We start from the raw sequence: 26,956 nt of genomic DNA on the forward strand, positions 1-26,956 counted from the left end.
TCAGATCTAAATGAAAAGTTTACATTAAATTTACAAAATTTATGATTAAACACCAGGAAACTAACCAAGTGCCATTTTTTTCTCTGTTGGTTCTTTTCCCTCATTTGATTTTTTTGTACCATATATGGACCTCAGAATAGTGGAGCAGGGGGAGGGAGGAAATACATTTTGTAGATTGAGCTTCTCATTATGCTTTATTTCATCCTTTCATGGAAAACATTTTATCTATTATATGCAAGAAACCATTTCAGGGGCTGGGAGAGACAATAAAATTTAGCTAAGAACAGGTTTTTGATATATTGAGTTTAATATCTAGTAGGAGGATAAGGCAGAAACACAAATAATTCTAATCAGAACATCACATATTGTCAGCCATTTCAAAAGGTACTAAGCCATTACTTAGTTCCCATACCAAATATTCAAAATTCTCATAGCTTTTAAAGTAACATGTCAAAAGTTAAGTTCCAATGCTGCTAAACCAGCAAATGTGCTTTGCTTTTTTTTTTTTTTTTGTAAAGAATGTCTGTTTTCATAATGTTAAAATTATTGGGATTAATTATAAAATTCTGTGACATTAAATAATGTTTCTATATAATCATTCCTATTATGAAGATATAGTGTGGGGTGTGTATGGGTGTTTGTGTAGTTAGAAGATAAGACCACATTCTGAAAGATTTCATTCATTTACAAGTATTTTTTTTTTTTTTTTTTTTCCCCCTGCTGGTTTAGAACTCCAGTCTAAGCCAGTAAAATAAAAACTGTTTTGGATTTTTTGAACGTTGTATCTCTAAGGCCTCACACAAGATCTATCAAATGGTAAAAGCATAATAAATAATTTTAGAATCTAAAATCTAAGATAATGGAAAAAGATTTGCCCCCCCCCCCCCCAGTATTATTTTTTAAAAACTAAGATTGAAAAAGAAATCCCTTTCACTGACCACATGATCAGATCTTATCTCAGTGCTAAGGGGAGTTCCCTTTTTATGGGATTTTTGCTCAAACTCCACCCTATTGCTGGAAAACCAAAGCAAAGATGAACTTCATCTCAATTGCCAGAGGACCCCACACCCCTAGCTCTGGCACAACAGCAGCAACAGCAGCAGCAGCAGCAACAACAACAACAACAACTAATAGTTATTGGAATAACACATGTTAACAAATAATGCTTTAACAAAGAGTGCCTGGTTTACAAAATCATAAAAATGTTTAGAAATATCCCTGTTGACCACATCAGTGAAATATTACCACATCAATAAATAGTAGATTACTCCTCTTTTAATGTATATCAGTCTTATATGGACTAAATTAACCAAGTATATGTGAAGTTTAATATACTATATCTATATTCTTAGGCCCTTTTATTTGATTTTCCCATCTTCAATGTGACTATCAATGCAAAAGGTCATTCAGTATTTCCCACAACTAACACAAGGGCCATTGGAAAAAAAAAAAAAAAGTCCAATTTCTATATTGTGCAATAGCAGTCTGCTGAATAGTAACTCTATTCAATGAGCTAGTTTCCTGTTACTTTAATTCAGCTCTCTCCCCACCATCACCTCCCAGACTAAATAGTTATTCCTTGGATAATAGACCAATAATACTGAATTTCAGGCAACTTCCAAAAATGTATCTGCCTGTCTTAAAGAATAACCATATCAGTTTGCTAATAAACAGAAATATATTACATGTCGAATATATTGCCATAAGTGGCTAAAAAATATATAAATCAATCTCTGAGCAAAGAAGGAAAAAAAGTATATTTCTAATGTGTCCAAGACATGACGGTTGGGCTCACAGCTGTAAGATGTTGGACTATCATCAAGAGAACAATGTCAAACACTAAACTTCTGGATGATTTCCATCAAAATAACATTTCGTTTGAGGTCAATAGTTTTTACAGAACTTTGGAATAAGATTTTCACTGACATTTTTCTTTCTTTAGAGTTGAACTTGAGCACCTCTAAAAAGTTCCTCAAAATGAAAATGTAGGGGAGTTAGCTTTTCCAGCCCTCTGAACACAGATTACATGATAAGCACTGTTATCTCTGGATTAGACTACAATTGGGTAGAAGTTTGTAGGATCTAAGTAACACTAGAGTTCTAGTATTGTTCATTTTGCCACATCTGGTTCCCAAGTTCAATTCAACTGAATAAATATTTATTCAATATTTATTATGTCAGGCCCTTAACTAGAAGCTAGTGATACAAAAAGAGAAACAATACACTTGTTGCCCTCAAGGAGTTTATATTCTATTATTAATATTTTTAAAATCCTTCTAAATATGAAGTCCTCATAAAATTTAGAGCTGGAAAGAAATTAATTGGTTAACAAGTTCAATCTCTTTATTTTATAGAGGATGGCCAGAAAAGTTGTATAGCTTGTTCAGGATCACATAAGCAACAAGTTATATAATTAGAATTTAAACCTAATTCTTTTCACTCCAAATTCATTTTTCTTTCCACTGTATTTGAAGCACTAAAACATAGTATTTATGCAAAAAAAAAGTACTTAGTATTTTTAATCACTCACACTGATTATGTTTTTAGAAAAATTCTACATTTACATAATCTATTCATATTAACTGAATTTAATCCAGAGGGTTTCTCAAGAATCTTTCTGTCACTCATGTCTCCTAGAAATATCAGAGTTTAGATAATGTCTAAGTTTTTACAAAACCTAGACAAAAAAAAAAAAAGGAAGAAAAATGCCCTCAGATACCATGTAAGCACTCATGTTAACAAAATTACAAATATGATAAGTTATAATATTAAACTTGGCATTTTTGTAGCACTTCAAGATTTGCAAAGCACTTTAGGCACTTATTTTAAAAGAAAGCCTTTGTTTCACCCAAGAGAAAATTCAAAGGACTAATTCTTGTACTTAGATACAATCAAGCCAACTTCTCTCCCCACTCCAGTAATCTTCAGCTTTCCCCAGAGACATATATAGTCTTCTGGATATATAGTGCTACCTCAGATAGGTCATTCTGCAAGGAGAAAGAACTCCATGTTATTAAAGAATTGGACCTATCCTCTGAACAGGCTCAGCTCATATGACTCACATAAATGCTCTCAACAATTTGAATATGCCTTATAATATGCAGGTCACTATATATCCACACCTGTCTATCTTTTATGACTTCCTGTCCAACTAAAGACCTTTCTTAATTTCTCCAGATATAATGAAGGTACAAGGAGAACTTGGGCTAGCTACCTGTCCTCTCTCATTCTTAACATATGATTGGCTCATCTTCTTTTCTATCACACATTTCTGTGATGGTGTAATTAATTCCTATTTTTCTTTCAAGGTTTTCCATTGGTTATATGTTGCGACCTGTTTTCACTCATGTACATCTCTATTGCCTTCTGTATGATATTCACTTCCAATTCTTCAGAAAATATGCTCTTCCCACATGACAGTCATATATAACAATTATTCACAAAAGCAATTGTCAGCCTATTTTTATGCCTCCTCATCCTTATATTTTCTGTCCAATGATTCTGACTTCTGTAGCTCCCTACTGTTGTTTTCCCAATGCTGATAGTTTTCATTACTATAGCCCCGATATGACTTATCATAATGAGTTTTATGAATCAGTATCAAAACAAAGGCCACATCAAACATTTTCCTGTATTTAAGGACTTGACTCCTCATAAAAGAGATACTTCCTGGGGCATCTTTAATTGTTATAGGACAGCCTATTGGGAAACAACAATGGACAATATACTGTTTCCTAATCATTGTTCACCTAAAATACTTTTACATTATTTTACATTATTTGACTCAATATTCTTTGTACCTTTAAAAAGAATGAGTTAATATTCAATGTACCAAAAGTTCTAATCCAGTAAGACAGTGAAACCAGTGTGACTTGGTTTTCCTTATGACCAAAGCCTATGAAGGAAAGACATTGCCCTTGAGGAAACTGCATTCTCTTTTTTTCTTTTCAATTTTATAGTACTTTATTTTTCCAATTACATGTAAAGATAGTTTTCAAAATTCATTTTTGTAAAATTTTGAGTTCCAATTTTTCCCTCTCTTTCTTACCTTCCTCCACCTCAACAGAGCAAGTAATCTGATGTAGGTTATACATGTACAATCAAAAATAATTTTTAATATATTTGCATATTAACCATATTGGGAAAGAAAAATCATTGGAAAAAAATTGGAAAGGAAAAAAAGTGAAAAGAGTGCTTTGATCCATATTTAGTGTCCATAGGTCTCTCTTTGAATGTGAATTGGATTTTCCATCCCAAATCTATTGGAATTGTCTTGGATTGCTGTATGGCTGAGAAGATCTAAGTTTATCATAATAGATCATCACACAATTTTGTTGTTACTGTACATATTGTTCTCCCGGTTCAGCTCACTTCACTCAGCATCAGTTCATTTAAGTCTTTCCAGGATTTTCTGAAATCAACCTGCTCTTCATCATTCTTACTACTTTGCTAAAGCCTAAAACTCATTTATAAATATGACACCTTGTTGGAATAAGTTTTAATAAAGAAAAGAAAATGCTTCTGAAATGGAGTATATTTCTGAAAACACTATGGTAAAATGAGTCATCATCATTATGAATCATGGAATGAGAGAAGTCTGGTTTAAAGTTGTGTCAACGTAGAAAATGGCATGTATCAGATGGCAGCATATACAATATTAACATTTTTAATCCAGACTTATCAACTAACTCAGAATTCATAGAGACAGGACAATTTAACATTTTCCATCATGAACAAATATTTCATATTAAATCAGAAAGCTCTCATAAGCTCTATCATTGGTACCTTTTTATTTTGATGTTTTCAAAAATATCTACATAACAATTCAAGTAAGTGAGGAAAATCTGTTGTATTGAGTATCCCATAACTTACAGAAATATTTGGTGATGCTTTAAAATCATAAGAAATAATTAAATAGAACCCATTAGACATGTTTTGGGCCAGCCTAACTTTTGTTAGTCTATGGGACTAGGATTCAAGTTAAGAGTTTATAACAAAATGAGACATTCTTAGACTAGATAATATTTGATAACAGGAAGTTAACAAAAAGATAGAAAAATATTCATCTAAGATACAGTGTTGATTTAAGTGGGCACAGCTCTCTTATTTCCATACTTGCTTGCCTTACTGATGCCTGAAAACTCAAGTGCTAGAAACTATATGAAGGATTTGAGTCTTAGTCCTATGGACTAATGAAACATAGAGGATGGTTTCATAAAGATTTAGGGAAAATTACCCTATCTTTTTTGGATTAATGCTCTATTACTACCCTACTGCTCTATCCTATATGAATTAATGAAGTACAGATGACAGTTTTCTTAAGATTTAGGGGAAAACTATTCTAGCTTATATGGCAAGGATCTTAGTAGATGTTTTGCATTTGCTTTCTGTATATAAAAGCATATCCTTTTTTTGTCTTTGTAATGATGTAATGGCAATGATAACTCTTAATTACATAGCACTGTTAGGTTTAAAAAAACACCTTCACAACTTTATGAAGTTACTATTGTCTCTATTTTATAAATGAGAGCAGAAAGATTAAGTGACTGCCTAAAGTCATACAGCTAATTAGTCATAATCAAAACTGGAACTTTGGTCCTTTTAACATAATTCAGGACATCATACTGCATAAAATTTAAAAACCTGGGCATAGAAATCAAGGCACTTAATACTGTTGGCTGTCTTTATATGAATACGTGTTGTTCCTTCTGCCCAACTAAATTATAAGTTCTTTTAAGGCAAGGACCATATCATATGCCTCTTTATTTTCCTCTACTCAGAACACCTTATTCCTTAGTGCTATCTATATAGTATGCACTCAATTAAGGTTTGTTGATTGATAACAAAAAGGCAAGAATTAAGGTTTGTTGATTGATAACAGAAAGACAAGTCTTATTAAATAAATTCTTGACTGTTATTACAGGAGAATAATTAAGGACTATTGAAAATACCATAAATGGAGAAATGTTAACTCCAGTGAAAATGATACATTAAGTAGTATCAACCTTAAGTGTTTAGACTATATAATAAAAGATATGTATTTATACCTACATTCACCAACATTTCTACTTTCAATATTTGTCATATGGATGAATCCTTATCTAGAACCATGTTACATATATATGTTATGAATAAGTTGGAAAATATGATATCCAAATAGTATTACAGATATATTTTAAGCAATAAAACAATAATTTTCATTCAGAATTGGAAAACAAATTGCCATATTGCTCTTGCCATATTTGGCAAGAAGTGTTTTTTAAAAAGAACAATTATGTTAAAATATATAGACACACTTTAAACAAGTCTTATTTTATCTGATTTATAAGATCAGGAGAAATAATCAAATATTCATTGCCAGCATAATTTCTACTTTCTAGAATCCTTGTCTTCTTTCATTTTAACTTCACTTCCTACTTTCTGCAAAAGACCTATCTCAGGCCCCCTCAATGCTAATGTTTTTTCTCTGAGATTATTTCCAATTTACCCTGTTATTAAGGGAAAGCAGTTAACATGAGTGGGCCTTTTTATGCCCGCTAAGAGAACAGGAGACCCCAACAATCTACCAAATACAACTACAAGAAAGCAGAATCAGAGGAGACACAAAGGCTAATCAGTCCTAAGAACAGTTTGGTTTAATTTTTTTTTTCAATTCTTAGGGAAAACTAAAGTAATTCAAGGGGGAAGAGGTGGTTTCAGGAAGAACTCTGGTAGATATTGATCCTTGATCCTTTCCCATGTATACAAGTAGAGAGTGGGGGGGGGGGGAATGTAGCGATATAGGAGGTATATATACATAGAAGTTTATATGTTATCTTTGAGGGCAAAGAATGTTCTTGCCTTCAAATTTTCAAAAGCTTAGCATAGTATCAGGTAGGTATATAACAAATGCTCAATGAATGCTTCTTAACTTGTCAAAAAAATTCTTTTTTGCTAAAATAATAAATATCTTACAATTAAGCAACAATTTAGATTGAAGATTCACTACACAAAACCTTCTGAGAGATATTTTACTAAGTTTTGGAAAGCTATGCCTAAATGAACATTAAGCAAATCTGAATATATATGTGGGTTTTCTTCCCCCACGACTTTTTTAAAATTGACCTGTATGCCTTTTGTTTCAGGAAAGAAAGGAAGAGAGAGAAAAAGAAAAAAACTAAGTAAAGAAGAAAGTAAGGAAACAAAACCTGAGAACAAAGGCCAGGAGCCTACTACAGAATCCCGGGATCAACGGGAAAATAAAGACAAACAGCAGCAGAAGAAACGAAAAATCCAAGATAAACAACAGAAATCGGTATTAGTCAGCACTGTACACTAAAAGGTCTCATGTGATTGTTTTAGACTTATGATGCTGCTATCTCCACCAGATTCCCAGGACAGGTGCTCTAGCCATTAGAACCACAAGTGGAATATGCTACCAGTTACTGTTCCATCTAAACAACATTCCAGATAGTTCCTATACTCTCCATACAAACATAGTTAATAACCAAGACATTTGTGAGCCATGAGTACAAAGACGTCTAAAGAAGGGATACTTTCAAGGGGTTATCTTATATGCTTCTGTGCTTTTGTAAAAAGACACCTAAGAATTTTTGTACATAATTATTAATAGGATATAACATTATAATGATGGCATCTGGAAAAGTAACATTTTTTTCTTTGTAAAATAATTTTCAGGCTATTGTTTTAAGTAAGAAGCAAAAGAGATGTCTACTAAGTCAAAGACATGGTATCCCTTCAAAAAAAATAATAATAATGGTGTATCACCAAAAAAAGAAAAAAGGAGGGGGAGATGGAGAAGGGGAAGGGAAAAGAAAAAAAAAAAAAAAACTATGAAAGAACAGTAGAAATCCAGGGTTCAAGAGTTCTGTGTTGATGTCTTGAATAGATTACCAAGAGTGCTCAGAATTAGGCCCTAACATTTTCTGTTCATTGGTTTATCAGAACTGAACTGTTTTAAAATTGGTTCCCTTGTACTTGTCCTGTACTCCTACCTGCAAGAAACCCTAGAATGGATAGTAACGGTTATGTGAAAATGGGGAGAGAAAAAAATATGGAAGAAACTGCTGGGATGGAGAGTATTTTTGTGCTTCACAAAACTGTGAAGGACCAGTGGTTCTGCTCCAGTGGAGCAGCACTCTAATCTCTAAGGAAATATGACGGGTTTCTCCTTCATCAATGCTCCTGCCTGGGTTGTCCCCGGAGTCATATAAACTGCGAAATGTATCTACACAACAAATCTTACTTACAACAAACAAATCCATACTTGTAGGAAAAAAACTGAATTAATAAAGAACAGAAAATAGAGTACAGAAAATGTAACACATTTTTGCAGTTGTGTCTTTTTTCCCTCTCACACTGGGAAAAAAAATGCTTCCTTATCTGCTTTTTGATCCATGAGGACTCCAAGGGATATTACTTCTTTAACAAGGTATATTTAGTGGGGAAAAAAAGCCACCATAATAAATATATTTGTTGATAGTTTGTAAAGTTCTGCTTATTTTTTCATTTTATTTTAAAATGTGATAGTGATAATTGATTTAATTAGTAGAAAATGTTTTTCTTTCATTCATGAATCCTTTCTAAATTAACTAATCAATTTCCTCTCTAATTCAGAATGCATTACTGCCTCCTTTTCTTCTTTTTTAAAATCTATTTTTATTTAAAGATCTAAAGCTTATATATATATATATATATATATATATATATTATATATATATATATATATATATATAGTGGGTTAAAAAGTATTTACTGAGTTTTTTTTTCTAATTTCATTTCATTAATTCAAGTTATACCAGCACAGATATAATCCTAATTACTAAGTTACTATAAATAATGACTATTAAACCCACTATATATTTCCTCTTCTTTCTTAGACAGCTTAGAACTACTTCATAATTTAGATCTTTCCTCATATGCCATCTCTTTCTGTTACTTCATCATTTGGCCTTTTCTTCTCCATATTTTCTCAGTCTATGGATCTCTTTGGGGGATTGACGTCACCATAACTGAAGGAATCAACCAGTCTTATACAGAGGAGACAGCCAGCTCCAGGATGGAACATCTCTGAATATGGAGCACAGAATTACATTGATCCATGTTGACCTTCCTGTTGTAGTAGATGAGATAAAATACCTGATCCATCACTCTTCTTAGCCCTGTCAAGATTGCTGCTCTCTGAAGATTTAAAATAAATTTGTCTTGTGGCTATCTATCCCTAGGCACTTCTCTACCATCTGCACTGTCTAAACATTATTGTTTCATATACATACAAACACATACACATGTACACACTCATGTGTATGTATATATACAAAGCATGCATAATAGATTTGTGATATAATGTGTGTATATATATACACACATGTGTATATAGGCATATTGTATATACATTATGCACATACAAGTTTAATTATACATATGTTTATATAAATGTGTTTATTTTATATACATATGTTTATATAAATATACATGTAAATATATATGCATATATTGCATTGTGTATATGCATGTGTGTATTTACACATGTGTATATATATATATGTATTTTCCCCAGCCCAGGTAAAAAATGTTTAAATGCTTTATTTGTTTCTTATTTTACTATTTTCATTCATTGTCTTACAGGTGTCACTATTATAATATATGATGAATTTATAATATCACCTGTTTTATCTCCAAAGAAAATTTCTATGCTATGATTATGGGAGAACAGAAAATCATCCTACACAATTATATGTAGAGGGACTATGGCTCTACTTTAGCTCACTCTCAAATGACACCCTCTCCTAGATACTCACTTTAGTATCATTTATCAAGTTATTGTTACTCCTTCCTTTATTTCCCCCGATTTGTTTAGACATTCAATAAGCCTGCATTGCATATCTGCTGATTTTCTAGGACTATTCAAGTACACTATAGTACTGATGAAGGATTATGAAGAAAAGACTATGTGTGTTTTTTTCACATTCTCTAATTTATGGTGTAGTGCCTTATGCATAGAATAAATGCTTGTTGGATTAAACTGGGTTGATGAAATAAAGCTGAACACAATTGTGACAAATGTTTATACTTTCTCTCCCAAATATTAAGCTTGACTCAGTATTTATTCTTTATATCTTTCAAGACGAGGATGAATTATATAGTCACATTTTAGTTTTTTAATTGAGATTTCTTCAGAACCCATCAATCAACAAACATTTATTAAGTGCACCTTCACAAGGCATAAAAGATATAAGTTAAAAGAATTCCTGACTTCAAGATGTTTATATTCGAAGGTAGTTCAATAATATTACTCTCAGTAAAGTTGAAGAAAGAAAAACCTAAAAGTATTTTGTATATATTAAGTAAAATAAGGATTGTCAAGTAAGGCTGATTTTGTGAACACAGCATCCTTTTCTTCCTCCTCTTCCTTTCTTTTTCTATTCTCTCTCTATAAAATACACATATTCATGGTTGAAGACTGCAAATCAATTAATTTTAATCAATAACTAGCTATAAATCATAGATAAATGTATTTCAATTTATTGGTCATTACTACTACGCCTTTAAACTATGTTCCTGACCTTGATTTTTCCTGTTTGGACCAGATGTTAATAAAGGTCATATGCTGCTCTCCATACCCATTCTTTCTGCCAGTTGTCGTTATGGTCCATAGTCTACATTGGTCTTCTGCTCAGCTCCTAAAATCAAGTGATTGGCTAATGTCTTCCTACTATGGAAGCAGGGAGAATAATTGTTGAGTTTATTCTCTTAACTTACCATTTTAACCTGTTCCTGCTTTATGACTTAAAAAATCATAAGGTTGGCAATTCTTTTTTTCACTGAATAATATTTCATTTTTTCCAATTACATGTAAAATTAATTTTCAACATTCATTTTCATAATTTTTGAACTATGATTTTTTTCTCTTTTCATCCCTTCCCTCCCCTCACTCCAAAACAGCTAACAATCTGATGTAGGTTTTACATGTGCAATCATTTCAAGCATATTTCCATATTAGTCACGTTTTGAAAGAAAAATCAGAACAAAAGGGGAAAAAGTGAGAAAGAAAAAAAGTGAAAATAGTGTGCTTCAATCTGCATTCAGTCTTCATATTTCTTTCTCCAGATGTGGATGGCATTTTCTATTCAAAGTCTATTGAAATTGTCTAGGATCACTGCATTGCTCACAAGAGCTAAGTCTATCATAGTCAATCATCACATAATCTTGTTGTTACTGTCAGTGTTCTTCTGGTTCTGCTCACTTCCCTCAGCATCAGTTCATATAAGGGTTTCTAGGTTTTTCTTTTATTTTTTTTTAAAGAATGGTAGTATTCCATTACATTCATATACTATACCTTATTCAGTCATTCCCCAATTGTTGGACACCCTTCGATTTCCAGTTCCCTGCCACCACAAAAAGAGCTGCTATAAGCATTTTTATTCATGTGGGTCCCTTTCCCTTTTTAATGATTTCTCTGGAATACAGACCCAGTAGAGACACTGCTGGATCAAAGAATAAACATTGTTAGATAGCTCTTTGGGCATAGTTCCAACTTATTCCTCAGAATGATTGAACAGTTCACAACTCCATCAACAAAGCATCGATGTCCCAGTATTCCCACATTCCCTCCAATATTTATCATTATTTTTTTTAGTCATTTTAACGATGTGAGGTGGTACCCCAGAATTGTTTTAATTTGTATTTCTATTCTATTTTAATTTGCATCACTATTTGCAATAGTGATTTAGAACATTTTTTTCATATTGATGGGGATATGAAATTGTGTTCCCTTTAATCTGTAAAATTAATTACTCTGAAGTAGTATCCTCTTTTGATCTGCAAAAGAAGAGAGACTGGGGTGTCCCAGACTCCAGAGAGTCAATGAGAGAGAGTATATCCTCCTGGCTGGACTTTTATAAGGCAAATCACCCCATTGATCTTTTGGGGATGCAGGCCCTTTTCAGGAAATTCCAAATCCCAAAAGCCTTCAAAGTGATTTCCATTCAGTTGGAGATCTAGGCCTGGGGACTTTGGGTTTCTTTTCAACCTGAAACTCGAGCCTCAAGATTTCCTTTTAAAGGGCAATTTTAAACTCACTTCTTTGCAGAATGTCCAAAGTAGTATGCTTTGCCTCTTTGGCATAGTTGCCAGGACTCTTGCCTGCTGAGAAGACATTCTCTTCTCAGCAAAAACCTTTCATTATTTTTCTGCCCCTAAGGAAATTGGTCTCCTAGTAAAGATGACCTCTGCAGTGCCAATAAAACTTCCTTTTGACATTAATATTTCAGGTTCGTGAATTCTTTCACAAAGGACCTGCGCCAACCAAAAGGGGATTCCTATAACTCTCTGCCACTAGAACCCCATCATTATGATAATAGAGAGCTTTACTTTCTTCACCTGAAAATTGTCTGTTCATTATCCTTTGACCATTTATCAATTGGGGGAATGATTTGTGTTCTTATAAATTTGACTTAGTTCTCTATATATTTTCAAAATGAGGCCTTTATCAGAAACACTAGCTATAAAAATTGTCTCGCCAAAACTGGCAATTCTTCAAAAGATTTCAGACTTTAGAGTTGGAAAAGATTACCCCATTGCTCTAAGGGATGAAGCAGCCTACCCAAATTCAAAAAGTTAGTGGAGCAGAGCTTGAATTCAAACCCAAGGGTTATCTGACTCCAAAACCATGACTCTTTCCTAGCTACCACAGCAACCTCCATTCTCCTTCAAGTACTTTCTTCACAAAAAGACCCCATGGCTTTCAGTTTGACTATTCCTTGAAGCTAGATTGATGTTATTTAAATAACAGCTGTTGTTCTTTCTTGGGAATTCTTAGCACATCAAAAGGGTGTTTAGAAACACAATTAGCATTGGGAACAAAATGGTAAATAAAAATATCATTTATTTCTTTGCTAGACTCAACAAACACCATTGTTTGTTGACATTCGTTTTCAGTAAAATAAACAATTAGTTTGAGAATTAAAATGTTCACACATGCAGACTTTATTCATTTGTTATTCTCAATTGTGGACTTAAGTTCTAGCATATAGTATATGTAATTCTTAGTTAAAGCAAAACTGACTAGGATCAGCTAACCCGGAAACTGTTGATTTCTGAACAATGGCTGGACAAGAACCAAGAATCATAGCCAATGTTAAAGAAGACTGATCTCCACAAGATTGTAATTCTAACTTTATCATGTAGGCAAACAGCTACACAAAAGAAGCAGCTTTAAAGCAATGATTGATTCCATAAATCATTGACAACAATAAATCATTGTTATATGTGAAACATGATATGATCCCGTATATGTGATTATTCATAAGGATACATATCTGTGACAGATTCACTGAAAGCAATTTAAGAATAATCCTTCAGTGAATTCATATTTACACACAATAGATATCCATTGAATGCTTGTTGATTCATTGACTCAGGAAATAAATAAAAATTCTCACTCATAATCAATGCATTGCCATTTTATTGTATGCCAAGTTTTTCTATTCCTTGTTACAGTGATTAATAATATCTCCAGAGCCAGTAAGATCACCACTACCCTAGATATATACTCTTTGAGCCAGTCAGCCATAATGCATAGTTATAGTGGTAATTACAACTGATGTCCAATTCTAAGTAAGGTTCTTATTCTTGATCTGCCGTAGACCCCAATATGCCTATCTTCCACCTTCTGTTCCCCATCTTCCAAGAAATAGTGTCGTCATGACTGAAAAAAAGAAGGTAAGGAGAGGAGGAACTAAAACAAACTTTTTTTATTTTGCAAATAAAAGGGAAGCAATAGCAAATGTGGCTGAGGCTACCATCTTCATCACCACGTAATCCTCTCATACTAATCCCGGCAGAGCATCAGTTTCTATTGCTACCAAAAGACAAAAGACTGCAAGGAAACAGGTGGCTGATGGAATAATTAAGGTGCTGGACTTGGAGTCAAGAAGATATAAACCCAAATCCCATCTCAGACATTTATGAGCATGGGACACTGGGTGAGCCTCATATCTTCTTTCACCTGCAAGATAGAAATAATAATATTAATAAACATCTAACTAAAGTTCTGAATAAATTTTAGCTATTATTATTATTATTATTAAAAGATTATGGGACTATCTGAGGAATATGTCAAGTCCTTCCAGAAACACATCTCCTAGGATGACATTCACATATGTCCATTTAACATCTAATAACAGCACAAAATTAAATCTTTGGATTTCAATTGACCTAAAATTCATCTTTGATACTTTCTCATTAACGTGAAGTGACCTATAGTGCAAGCAACAAATCCAAACCCTCCTCATCCTTCTTAATTCTTGTCTATGCACTTTCATAAATTGTCCATAAAAAGTCTTCCCAATGTTTGAGGGACCTTTCTCTAGATCCTTTATCAGTAGATAGCCAGGAAGCACACAATTCAACAATATAAAACCTTCCTTTCAGCCCACACACATGACTCCTTGTGATCACAACCACATTTTGTCAGATACTATATGTTTTGGATATACTTACAAAGAGATTTACAGATAGGTACTGGATCTCTGATTTCATTTGGATAAAGAACTTCCATTTGGGGAAATTCCTTCTCAATGCAGGTCAGCACCTACTTTGCAACCTATAGTCTTAGACTTGTCTTGTGCACTAAATAATTAAAAGATTTGGTCAACCTCATACAATATGTCATAGATGGGACTTGAACCTGTGTCTTCCTAACCCTGAACCTAAATATCTATCAACTAGGTTCTACTACTTCTCATACAAATATACATGCAAAAGTGAATAGTCCAAGCATGTAGAAAAAAAATTATATTCATTTTATCTTAATATAACATTAAATTCTACTTGCATATATTTGCCTAGATTAAAACTTTTAGAGTTGAAAAGAACATTGGTAATCAATTAGTCTAACTCTCTCAATTTACAAATGTTGAAGCTGAAGCTTAGCAAGGATAAGTAACATCTTATCTGTCATCTTATCTAACATCTACCTGTTATGGGCCAGAACTCTGAACTTGAAACAAGGATTCTTACAAGGTGCTAACTCAGACAGTGGTTATCTAGTTTAGCATAGTGATTAATAGTCTCTAAATTCAGTATGAGTGATTTAATCTTACAACAAACAATGGTTTCCTAGTATATAATGATTGGTTTATACTCAGTGTAGAGCATATAAACTAGGAGCCTCAGCTAGATTCATTCAGAGAGAGCTAGATAAGAGAGAGAGCTAAAGAAGACAAGCAGACTGGAGGCTGAAGCACAAGGCTGGGAACTCAGAGACAGATTCATTCACTTCATCTCACACTGCCTTGGTGGCAGGCTCTCCGCATTTTCTCCACTGAAACCAGGATTCTGGAAGGCCTCTAAGAAAACTGGAGCTAAGGATTCCAGGTCCAATATTCTTTAAAGATTTTGATCCATCAAAACCTAGCTAATCTGAATCAGCAATTAACTGAAAACTTTTTATGGATTGATTTAAGCTTTTTTTTCTTTATTTTAACATTTTTTTTTCTTTATTCAGATCAGCTACTCCAAATTTCAGAAACACTGAATCAAAATTCCTGATTTTACAAGCAAACTTGAAAGGGGAAAACATATATTTGAAAACATTTTGAAACCTGTAAGATGCTATGCAAATAATTGGATTGGAATCATTCACAAAAGCAGCAACTGATTCAGAGCAGCTGCACTTGGGTACAAGTAAGACAAAACATGAATTCAGGACCTCTTCCACAAAAACAGCAAGAGGAAATAAGGAATCATCCTTTAATGCTCAGATTTCTTTCTTTCTTGTGTTCCCAATGCATACTCTTTGTCAATTGATGTATGAAATTTTTTATCAGAATGAAATAATGAACATATCCATAATACAAAAGCAGCAAAGAGGCAGAAGGAAACCATTCAAAGTTCAGATATCTGAAAAATACCACACATAGAACCCTGACGATCATAGTATCCTCCATGAAAAGTTGAAAAGTACCTTACTGAACATCTTGTCCAATTCCTTCACTTCAAAGAAGGAAAGGGAGTGGGGTGGGAGGATTCAAAGTAATGCTATTCAGAGAGTTTATGATTTTGATGAGGTGCAAATGATGAGGTTAGTGGTAGTTGTGATGAGGTGCGAGAATTGGGATGGGAAATCCCTTCTGATCAGAGGTACAGGTCTTATACGAAAGAATTCACAAACCCAAAATCTGTGTGGCAAAAGGGATTTCTTGGCACTAGAAGAGAATATTCTCGCCAGTGGACAAAAGTCCTGGGAGGACAGCTTGCTAAGAAGGTAGCTTCCTTGGCAAGTATAATCCTGTTTAGGACTTGTGCAAAGATTCGGGGTTCAGAGTTGTTTTTTATTAGCCATCTGAGGCTCTGGCTTCAATTCAAAATTGAATGAGATTCCCTCAATTCTTGACAATGCCCTGGGCCTAATTAATTGAAAAAACAGATTACTTATCTTGGGAGTTTGAGCTACTGGGAGTGGTTGTAGACTAATCTTCAACTCAATAGAGGGTGTGCTCATATCCCTGGCCAACTGAATGAGACCATCCAACTGGGCTCCTTGAGGGTGGACCTCTTTCAAAGAAGAATTTGGACAGTTTCAGGGTTCACCCCCCTCATTTCCCCTCAAAAATCAAAAGGGACACAATTTGCATCAATTTGACCAAAGTAGTGAGAAAGAAAGGATTTCCTCTGATTCCAAATCACTTGATTGTACCATGCATCTCACATAGGTTTCTTTGTACTCTTTGTTGAAATCAATCAACAAAGATTTTATAAGTGTCTATTAGGTGTATTATGCTAGGCACTCACTATACAAAAACAAAAATAAAGTTCTCCCTGTCTTCCAAGAAAATTGCATTCCTTAACAAGGAAACACAATGTGTATAGCAAAGTGTAATTCATATTAAAAACAAAGCTTTTTAAAATTTATTTTTAAACTAGCTGAATAATCATTCCTCCCCTTCTCATCCTTCACTTCCCAATAAAACTTGGAATCTTCTGTGATTGACCATGAAAATCAATTAATTTTTCATTAGATACCAAGTCTTCATTACCTCTCATTCATTCTCTTGGGTCTGAGAGAAGGTGGCTCTTTTTAGAGACTGACAGGAAAACATCATCTCTGTTTCTTCTCCACTGGAATGCCCTAATTCCATCCTCTTTCAAGGTGATTTGATTCTGGAATTAATTGCTATTATACAGAATGGCAGTTAATTATATAGACAAGGAAGCCAAATTTCAATATTACATTAATAATTTGGATAAAATTATTTGTAATTTTCAGTTATCTTCACTTCATTTCAAGACATAGTTTCTTCAGCTTGATCTTTGTTTTTCTACCTATTTAGTTAATGTTTCCTCTCTTAAGGTATCATAAGATCATGCATTTAAAGTTAAAAGGAATATTAGAAATCATCTACTTCAACCCATCATTTTGGGGGAGAGCAGAGCGGTAAACCAACTTTCCTATCACCACACAAGTAATCAATAACAGAAAAAAGAGTTGATCCCATTATTGATGCCAAAACAATCATTATTTTACTATGTACTACCTATTATTCTTATGAGATTTCAGAAATACTATATAAAACAGAAATTCCATGGATAGATTTCATGGGATCCATGAATTTGGGTGGATAAAAATATTACATCTTTCATTTCACTAACTTCTAATTGAAAAAAAAAAAATTCCTTCAATTATAGTTTAATTATCTCAAGAAGGGATCCATAGACTTTGCTAAGCTGCCAAAAAGGATCCATAACACAGACAAATGTTAAGAATCCCTAATATTAAGAAAGGAGAAACAATCTGTGTGCAATGGTAACATGAATTCGCATGCAAAATGTTAGTTTTGCTATAGGAACAATAGGATTGCCGAACTGTTTTAATATGTTTATTAGCTATCTAATATCCCTAAACTCCCTATGTATCTCTGGGAAAGAGTGAAAAGAGGGATTTCTATTTAGAAAAGACCTGAGATTGAATTGTCATATGCTTTAGACCATAAGAATATGAGGGTTAGCATAAAAATTTAACAGATACTGGCAACCTTTAGGTATCTTATCCTGGGCTTTTTCTTGCAGATAGAAATATTGTCCTTATTGGAGGCCTAGGAAAATAAATCTTCCCCCAACAAGAAACAGAAAGTAGTTATAGTAAGAGCCTACACTGATAAAGCCTTGTAAAGCTTAAAAGGTATTTTGGCTCAACATGATTTTGTGCTAAATAGAAAGAATATTAATTTATTCTTATTCCAAAAATTAGGAATTGGAGATTTCTAGAAACGATGTAGTTTATCTATGTCAAACAGTTCATTGTCAGAGGTAGGATTTGCACTCATCTCCTTTGTCCGGTGTTCTTTTCACTGGACTAAGCTTACAAAGTAGAGTCAAACAATAACCTTGAAAAAGAATTGTTCCACCAAAAAGAAGCTTCAAACAGGGAAGTCACTCATGGGTAGTCATTTTCTTCTGCTTATTGAAAGTTCCAAGGTAGCTAGGTGGGCAGCGGATAGAGCACCAGCCCTGAAGTCAGGAGGACCTGAGTTCAAAACTGACTTCAGACACTTAACACTTCCTAGCTGTGTGACTCTGAGCAAGTCACTTAACCCCAATTGCCTTAGCAAAAAAAGAAAAAAAAAGTTCCAAGATTTTCTAAGATATTTATCAAAGATCCTTGATATTATCTATGTGGATTATTCAACTAGCAATACAGATGCAAAACTTTCAACCCATGTTCTTCATAAGTTATTTTGAAAAATAACAATGGCAACAAAAATCAACTGGAAACTAATCTAATGGTAGCCTCCCTGAATTTAACTCAGTGGTTATTCAAATGATAGCTAGAGAATCTATCCTGAAACTATAATTAAACCACTTTCAACTTAATAAGTCCTGCCAAGAATTGTGTTCCATTACCAGACCTTTTGAGAATGCAAGGTTCTCTCACCACCATGATGAAGGATCAAGAGTAGTAGAAATTCATCTTACAATTCCAAAAAGCTTTTGGTGGTTGGATATAGACTATCCATAATATTTGTACAGGAGAACAATTAATGGTTGGAAAGGGAAAAGAGTTGGGGAGAGGGAATAAGAGAGGGCAGACTTCCAAAAGAAATGAGAAAATCACAATTGGACAAAGGCATATATACTTTAGGAAGTTTGTTCCCTTCCTATTTGGAAGAGACGTGACTTTGTCTTAATTATTTTTCAAGCAGTAGTTTAACTTTTTAAAAAATCTAAAAAATCTAAACATCAATTATCTAGAATCTAAGGGATTTTCCTTAGGAGTTATTTGGATATCAGCCCCTTTTTTGGAGCCTTTAATCTTAGCAAATTTGAATTCTCCCTCTTTTTCCCACAGTAAAAAGTGATTATGACTCATTTTTCAGAAAATGCCAAATGCTACAGGAAAGTGGATTTCTGTCTCATCCAAACCACCAGTGAAAGTAATTTATGATTCCAGAAAGATGTAGACAAGCAAAGCTTAAGTAGGAAAATGATTCAGTTTTATGCAAATAAAAGTTTCTGGTATTTCTGACCTCCATTCTAGTCTTACTTGGTAAAGCAAAGGTTTAGGATAAGAGGGCAGAAAAGAATGTATTCTGTGTAAAGGACTGCTTGCCATCTGGGGGAAGGGGTGGAGGGATGGAGGGGAAAAATCGGAACAGAAGTGAATGCAAGGGATAATGCTGTAAAAAATTACCCTGGCATGCGTTCTATCAATAAAAAGTTATTTAAAAAAAAAAAGAATGTATTCTGGCAAAACAGTCAATTTTATTTAATTAACACAAAATGCTTAAAGAATAATCTGTTATAGAATATATGAAAGAACAGATTTTAATTTGTACATGCAAATAATCTAAAATAATCCAAAAATTGCATTACCTTTAAATAATAATAGAATAGAATGAAATAATAATCAGAAATGATGCCTTCATCAGGGAAAAGTTTCTGATGAGAGTTCGCCACGCTAAAGAAATCTATTGATTTCACTGATGAAACAAAAAATATATGTTGAATAATTCATGGTAATCGATGTTTTAAAATAAGCTTTTATATATTTTATATTCCATAGATATCTCAGGTGATAAAATAGCTAGTCATATTCAATGGTTCATTGAATCTGGAAAACAAGGATAATTCTGCCTCTCAAACTAAAGTCCTGTGTGTTTTCCATTATAGCATACTGCCTCCTTCTATTAAAAGACTAACAATTACTGAGATGATAGCACCTCTAATTAAACATTTCCTGTTAATTCTTGTTGGGACATAGAGACCTATTTCAGAAGCAAGTGGCAAGGTAACTTCATCTTCAATATTCACAAAAACCAGCAGAGGGCAGCCAGAACCATGATGTGTAAGGTTAGCTGGCGAAATCATGCAATTTGCAAAGGGGAGTAGGAGATTTACAGGAGAGTCAAATGTATTGCTGTATATTGATACTGGGTAACCTACGTGCAGAGGGAACAAGGGGTACGAATGCAACAGTAACCTAAGTGAGACAAACAAACAAAAAAAAAAATGTGGAACCAAAAGGAAAGTGAAAAGAATTTTACTTTAGTCAAATTAGGTCCCTGCCAATTAGTTAGCTGATAGAACAGAAGTCTTTCACCCTTTTATTGCAGATTCATTGTGCTTTTTCTGTGGTTTCTAGAGATCCTTTCCATTTTTGTGATTCTGCCTGCAATCTTTCTCATCCTTAAACCCAGTAGCATTCTGCAATCTTAATTGGACCACAGACATTCATTGCCAATGAAACACACAAAAACAGAAGCAGAATATACTTACAAACTATACCTATTTCTAAATTAATATTTAATGTGAATCAGTAGTATTAGAAAGTTATAAGGTAGAATGAAATATCTTGCTTCAATTATAATACATAAACATAAATCAATCTATGTCTAGCTCAAAATACAGCTCTCCATATATAATTTATTTGAGGAAAGGGTTATAATTGTCCAAACCTGTGTTTTAATCTACTTAGGGATTTCTCTCTTTGGGAGCTCCCTCCTAATGATACAGATTTACAACTTCTCTGTGACACTCAATCTTAGCAAAGTGATTAGACCATTAAAGGTTTAAATGGTTTTCCATTGGTAGTATGTGTCAGAGTTGCTATTTGAACTTAGTTTTTTTTTTTTTTTTAACTCAAAGAAGTCTAGCACTCTGGCCCCCATGACATGCAATTTCTTATAGATATAATTATAATAATAAGCCTCTTCTGAAAGCTTCTGACAGCTCTCTAAATGAGCAATCCTATATTATTTCTGTACAAGGCAAAAGAAAAACCCTCATTCCCTGCCCACCATTCTCATCAGTTCCAATAAAGTATACTATTACATATGAACCATAAACAAATATATGACCTGCCATATTTGCCCTACAAGATAATATAATATTTTGTCCACAGAGCTCATACTTACTTAGCACTTTATGGTTCATAAGACACTTTTCTCACAACATGTCTGTAGATTTAGGGAGCATAAATATCATTTTGCCCATTTTAAAAAAGAAGAAAGAAAGGAAATAAGCATTTTAAGGGCCCGCTATGTGCCAGGCTCTATGATAAGTAATTTACAAATATTTTCTCATTTAATCCCCACAAAATATTATTATTATACGTCATATCTCCATTTTATAGTTGGGAAAATTGTGGCAGACAGGTTAAATGACTTGCCCAGAATCCAAGGATGGAACTGAGCTGAAGCTGAATTCAGATGAGGCAGAATTTAAATTCAGGTAATCCTCACTCCAAATCCAGCACTTTATTCACTTCAAGATGCAAGACGAAAGAATCTAAATGCTTATAGAAACCTTGTCAAAAGATGTCAGAGCTGGTATTGAAACGTAAGTCTTCTGATTCTATATTGAGCATTTTATACCAGATTGTTTCTGGCTTGTTTAATTCAGAGGACACTAAATATGAAAAGTACTGAGCAAGAAAAGAACTATGTTTTTTATCTTAAAGAAAAATTTCAATATGAGAAAATTTCTAAGGGAAAGAGAAGCCATCTACCTAAGACAGAAATCATGACTTGGAATGTTAGCATTTAATACAGTAAGTAAAAGAAAGGTAAATAAGAAAGAAAGGAGGCAGGAAGAAAGGAAGAAAGGAAAGGAGAAAAGATGGAGTGAAAGAAGGGAAAAGGGAAGAAAGGGGAAAAGAACGAAGAAGGGAGGAAAGAAAATAAATGGAAATATTTCTATATCCATGAAATGGGATACCTAAAGAATTGATAGTTGAGATAAAAGTCTAATTATGACAGTCAGATCTTCTGAAAGTGAGCAAGTTTATTTCATATCACCCTTCACCAAATGTATGATTGATAAACCTTTGCCACATCAATGACTATATATTAAGAAAATTCTCAAAAAAATCCACTTTGCCCAAATTTAAGGTAATTAATACAAATAAACAAACAAATCCTTTTGCATTCTTAGTGCTCGTGGATATAGAACTGGAAGGGACCTTAGAAATCATCTAGTCCAAGCCCCTTATTTTACAAGTCAGACCACTAAGATCTAAAGTTTAACTTGTCTAAAGTCACACAGGCAGTCCAAGACAGAACTGGATTGGGGATTCAAACTCACATTCTCAAGCTCCAAATCTAGTGCTCTTTCTACTGTACATGGTGCCTCTTCTGAACCTAGATATTCACTGAATGTAAATATACAAAGATAGAAGATCATAATCAAGAATAAAATATTTTCAGCATCTAATGTAAAGTTGTAATAAGGAAATCCAAAAAGCGCTCACATTCAATTTATTATAAAAGAGTAATACCTTTACTGATTTTTCCCCCACAGAGTATGAAAAGATTAGTATTGTTTTTGTTTCAAGATAGAATTCAATACTCAAACCTCCCCAAAAATGAAAGTTTATTTAATCATGTAAAATTTGACCTTAAAAATGGTACTCTTAAAAGACAGGCCTGAATCTTTTTAATTGTTCCCCATTGAATATATGGGGCAGCTAGCTGATATAGTGGATAGAGTGCCAAACTTGGAGTCAGGAAGATCTGAGTTCAAATCCAGAGTCATACACTTGCTATGTAACCCTGGATAAGTCACTTAACTATGTTTGCCTCAGTTTTCTCATCTGTAAAATTAGCTGGAGAAAGAAATGGTAAACCATTCCAATGTCTAGTATCTTTGCAAAGAAAACCCCAAATTGGGTCATGAAAAGGAGTAGATACTACTAAAAAAAAAAAAAACAAATTTAATACATCAATGAAAATTTCTGGATACAGCATCAGAAGATCTGATTCAAATCCTAACTGTTTCAAAAATTAGCTGATTTTGAGCCATTCCTTCATCTCTCTAGTCCTCAGTTTCTACCATCTACAAAATGGGGAATGGATGGGGTGGACCAGATAATTTCCAAGTTTCTTCTACTTTTAAATCTATGATCCATGAATGTATTTTAGCAAGAGCTCTACTTAAACATTCAGGTATCTTGAAAATCATTGCTGCACAGTTGAAAGAATGTCCTTGTCCATTCCAAACCACAACATTCCTTAGCACCTACACATCTTGGTCACTGTCTCCCTTTTCCGGGCTGCTTCTTTGTAATACCCTTGACCTACTGGCTCTCTCCCACACACAAGAGTTCTAATGCTGCACTTTTGTCTCATCTGGCAGCCCTTTCCCTAGCCTATCCTAGATCCAATTAGAGCAAGTCTAGTTAACCAACTCAATCAAGTTACCCCATAGTCTAGGTGACATGAGAGAGGCCTCCAGCCATTCCAGCTCCTCTTATGACCAGGGCCAGATTTGTAAGTTAATGCGCCAAAACCCAATAACTCCATCATTCCTTCTTTCATTTCCTGTATGAGGATAATGGCACTCTTTTTTTTTTTTTCCCTAAAGTAAACTATGCTAAACCTTATGGGACAAAAAACAAAGCCCCCATAAGGAAAGGAAATGAAAGCAATAATGGAGAACACACTAGAGGAAGAAGCCTCACCCACTCATTTCTAATGGTATGTAACTTTGCCCACACCCAAAGCAAATTGTATTCACTTCAAGGAGCTGTCTCTCTATAAATAAATAGACCAATACGTCTTTAGGACGTAAATGGCTTGGTCTGTCATAATAAGCATTGCAAAATAAATACTAAATAACATCTGGAGACAAAGCTTTTGGAAGGGGGTGGAGTGAAAGCAAATACTAGCTTTTCTTAGAAACTGTAATGAAGTTTGAATAACTTTTTTTTTAATTTGAGAAATGCATCTCATAATTAACCAGGCATAGACTAGAGAATAACTGACTTTCCTTTGCATAAGAAAAGCAAAGCCAAATACTTTCTGTCTATGATAGTCACTTGATAATTTCTTTTCACAGATTCAGGTAATTTCCTTACACAATTTCTTATCTTTATTTCTCTATTGCTTGAAAAATAATAATAATGTAGAGCATAAAACATGCAAAATAGAGCCTAAGAAGTAATTCCTTTCTTTTTATAAATGAGAATAATAAGGACTGGAGAGGGAGCGACATGGGTACTTAAAAAGCAAAATGAGAATTTAACCCACTCTGACTCCAAATCCAGTACTTACTGGCTTATGCTGCTATGAAAGTACTTTATTAATTATTTAAGAAGCCAGTATAATCAAATAAAAGGAAAAGTCATGGTCAACTATAATCTCTCAAATAAAGGAATTGCTTGCCATTTCCTTATCCATTTTGTAGATGAGGAAACTGAGGCAAACAGGGTTGCATAGGTAGTGAATGTCTAAGGCCAGATTGGGAACTCATGAAAATAAGTTTTTCTCAGGCTCAAAGCTCTATCCACTGAACCACCTGACTGCCCCTTCATTGTAATAGTAATGACAAGCAAAGATCCCCTGTAGCCTGAAAAATTAAATTATTCAACTGATATGTACTGAGGAAATACAACCACTTCCACTGTAAGTAATTCTACTATTGAAATGATACTTCACCTCATGACACAGACAGGAGGAACAAAAGGTAATATCACATGAGCTTTCTAGATTTTTATGACATTTGAAGTCATCGCCATCATTTGCTACTTATTGAATGAGGTCTCATGGGTTGTATGGAATCCATAAGGAACAAAATATCAACTGTACTCCTTTGAATCTGTGATCCCATTGATGTATGGACCTTGTTCAGGTCGTGACTTTCCTGGGCTTCATTTCTTCATCTGTAAAACGAGAGGGTTGGACTAGATGGTCTCTGAGGTCCCTTATAGCTTTAGAACTATGAATCTAAAAGTCTGTTTCATCAACTGTTACAAAGGAAAGAGAGGAAGAAGGTCAAAGTTTCATTCAGAATAACATTTATAATAAAAACTAGAAGTATTACTCTCAGCCTTGGGTTAAACCTTTCCTCTATTTCAAAGAACACTCAGTATTTCCACATTATAATTTTCAAAACTTTGTAGCATTTTCTTTTCAGGACATGAACTTAGCTAGAGCTGTTCATCTTGTTCCTATCCTCCCATACACTTGGGAGTCCAACCACTATGCTGAGTATTTCCTTGCTCACTTTTGGCATTTCAAGGACACCAGTGGAACACAAAGTTGTCTATTAGTTTATGCCCAGCTCTTGACATAAAATCAACCCCAATTGTTTCTGTAATTATATATTTCTTTATAAACCCTAGGATTTCCTGTGGCAAATAAAAGAATTGGCTGAGTTGGTTTTGTTGTGTATCCAAAGATCACAAGAAAATGTCATTTCTTTGTACATTTGGTCATTTACTGCATTGGGCAGTAAACAAAAACAAGTGAAATTTAACTTTAGCATAAATACTGTTTTAGGTATGAGTCGTGTATGCTTTCCTTTTCTACTTTGATACCTTCTTTAAGAAAATGAACTTAAGTGAATGTTAACAACATATTTTTAAGAAAAAAAGAATGGAAAGGAATGTCACAAAAAAGTATGCAAGGATTTCATATATGGAAGAAAGTGGAATTGTTTTCAAATAGTCAGTCAGTCCTCATTCTTCAGTGCCAGCATGCTAGGGATATCTATGCATATTAGGTTTATTTGTTTGTTTTAGGCAAAAGCTAGTTTCCTTATGTCTTTCTCTTGTGCACTACCTCCACAGAATTCTAACAGTGACATTTTAAGGACCTAGGATCCAGAGTTGTTGCCATAAAATTCCATATACTGTGTTCTTGATTTTCAAGTCATCTGATACTTCTTAGATTCTTTCCTCACTTTGTTTGCCTGATAATTTGTTTTTAATACCAAATGCTTTTCATTTCCTCCTATTTTAAACTTTGTTTTAATATTTCTTTCTTAGATTCTTTCCTCACTTTGTTTGCCTGATAATTTTTTTTTGCTGAGACAATTGGGGTTAAGTAACTTATTCAAGGTTACACAGCTAGGAAGTGTTAAGTATCTGAGGTCAGATTTGAGCTTAAATCCTCCATAACTTCATGGCTGGTGCTCTATCCACTGCACCAATTAGCTGCCTGTACCTTTTCCTTAAATTCTTCCAGGTACCACTTCTTGTGACTACATCATTCTTTTCTCTGCCATTCTCCTTGGACTTGTTGAATAGTTGTTCTACTGGTTTAGGCTTATTTCTTGGGCTTCTTTCAGTTGATTGTATTTCTTTGTTGTGTTCAGCATCTTCTCTTTATCTCCAGGATCATACTATTGTGCTTGGTTCAAACTCTGCTCCCTCTCATTGACATGTGTTGATAAATTTTTAACAGCCATCTCTCTGGTGTGGGAACATGATGATGGGGGAGTCAAATCCAGGAAATGTATCTATTGGGAAATGATGCAATACTTACTTTCTACATGAGCTTTGAGAAGTGATTTCATTTCTTCTGGTCTATTCATGGTTTCCTGGTCTATTAGTCCAGATGGCCTCTAAGGTGCCTTCTGATTCTAAGCCTATAATATTTTGATCCTATATTTTACATACAAATATAAAAATATACAAAATGATTTTTCAAAAAGGGGGTAATGACTTGACTTTTATTTC

The 26,956-nt window shown here is 33.8% G+C and overlaps 1 protein-coding gene across 2 annotated transcripts in view; it reads left to right on the forward strand.

Moving 5' to 3' along the window:
- RSPO3 (R-spondin 3) overlaps window positions 1-9,316 on the forward strand; it is a 101,426-nt gene extending 92,110 nt beyond the window's left edge. Inside the window, exons 5-6 of one of the 2 annotated variants that reach the window (XM_051997704.1) lie at window positions 7,125-7,294; window positions 8,976-9,316. In XM_051997704.1, the coding sequence (XP_051853664.1) occupies window positions 7,125-7,294; window positions 8,976-9,011 (206 nt within the window). In that variant the 3' untranslated portion in view covers window positions 9,012-9,316. Of the gene's footprint in view, window positions 1-7,124; window positions 8,491-8,975 lie in introns of those variants that run through there. The other variant, XM_051997705.1, reaches the window with a different exon arrangement.
- The last annotated feature ends 17,640 nt before the right edge of the window (window positions 9,317-26,956 follow it).

This window comes from Antechinus flavipes, chromosome 4 (genome assembly GCF_016432865.1).
Source record: "Antechinus flavipes isolate AdamAnt ecotype Samford, QLD, Australia chromosome 4, AdamAnt_v2, whole genome shotgun sequence".
Taxonomy (NCBI): Eukaryota; Metazoa; Chordata; class Mammalia; order Dasyuromorphia; family Dasyuridae; genus Antechinus; species Antechinus flavipes.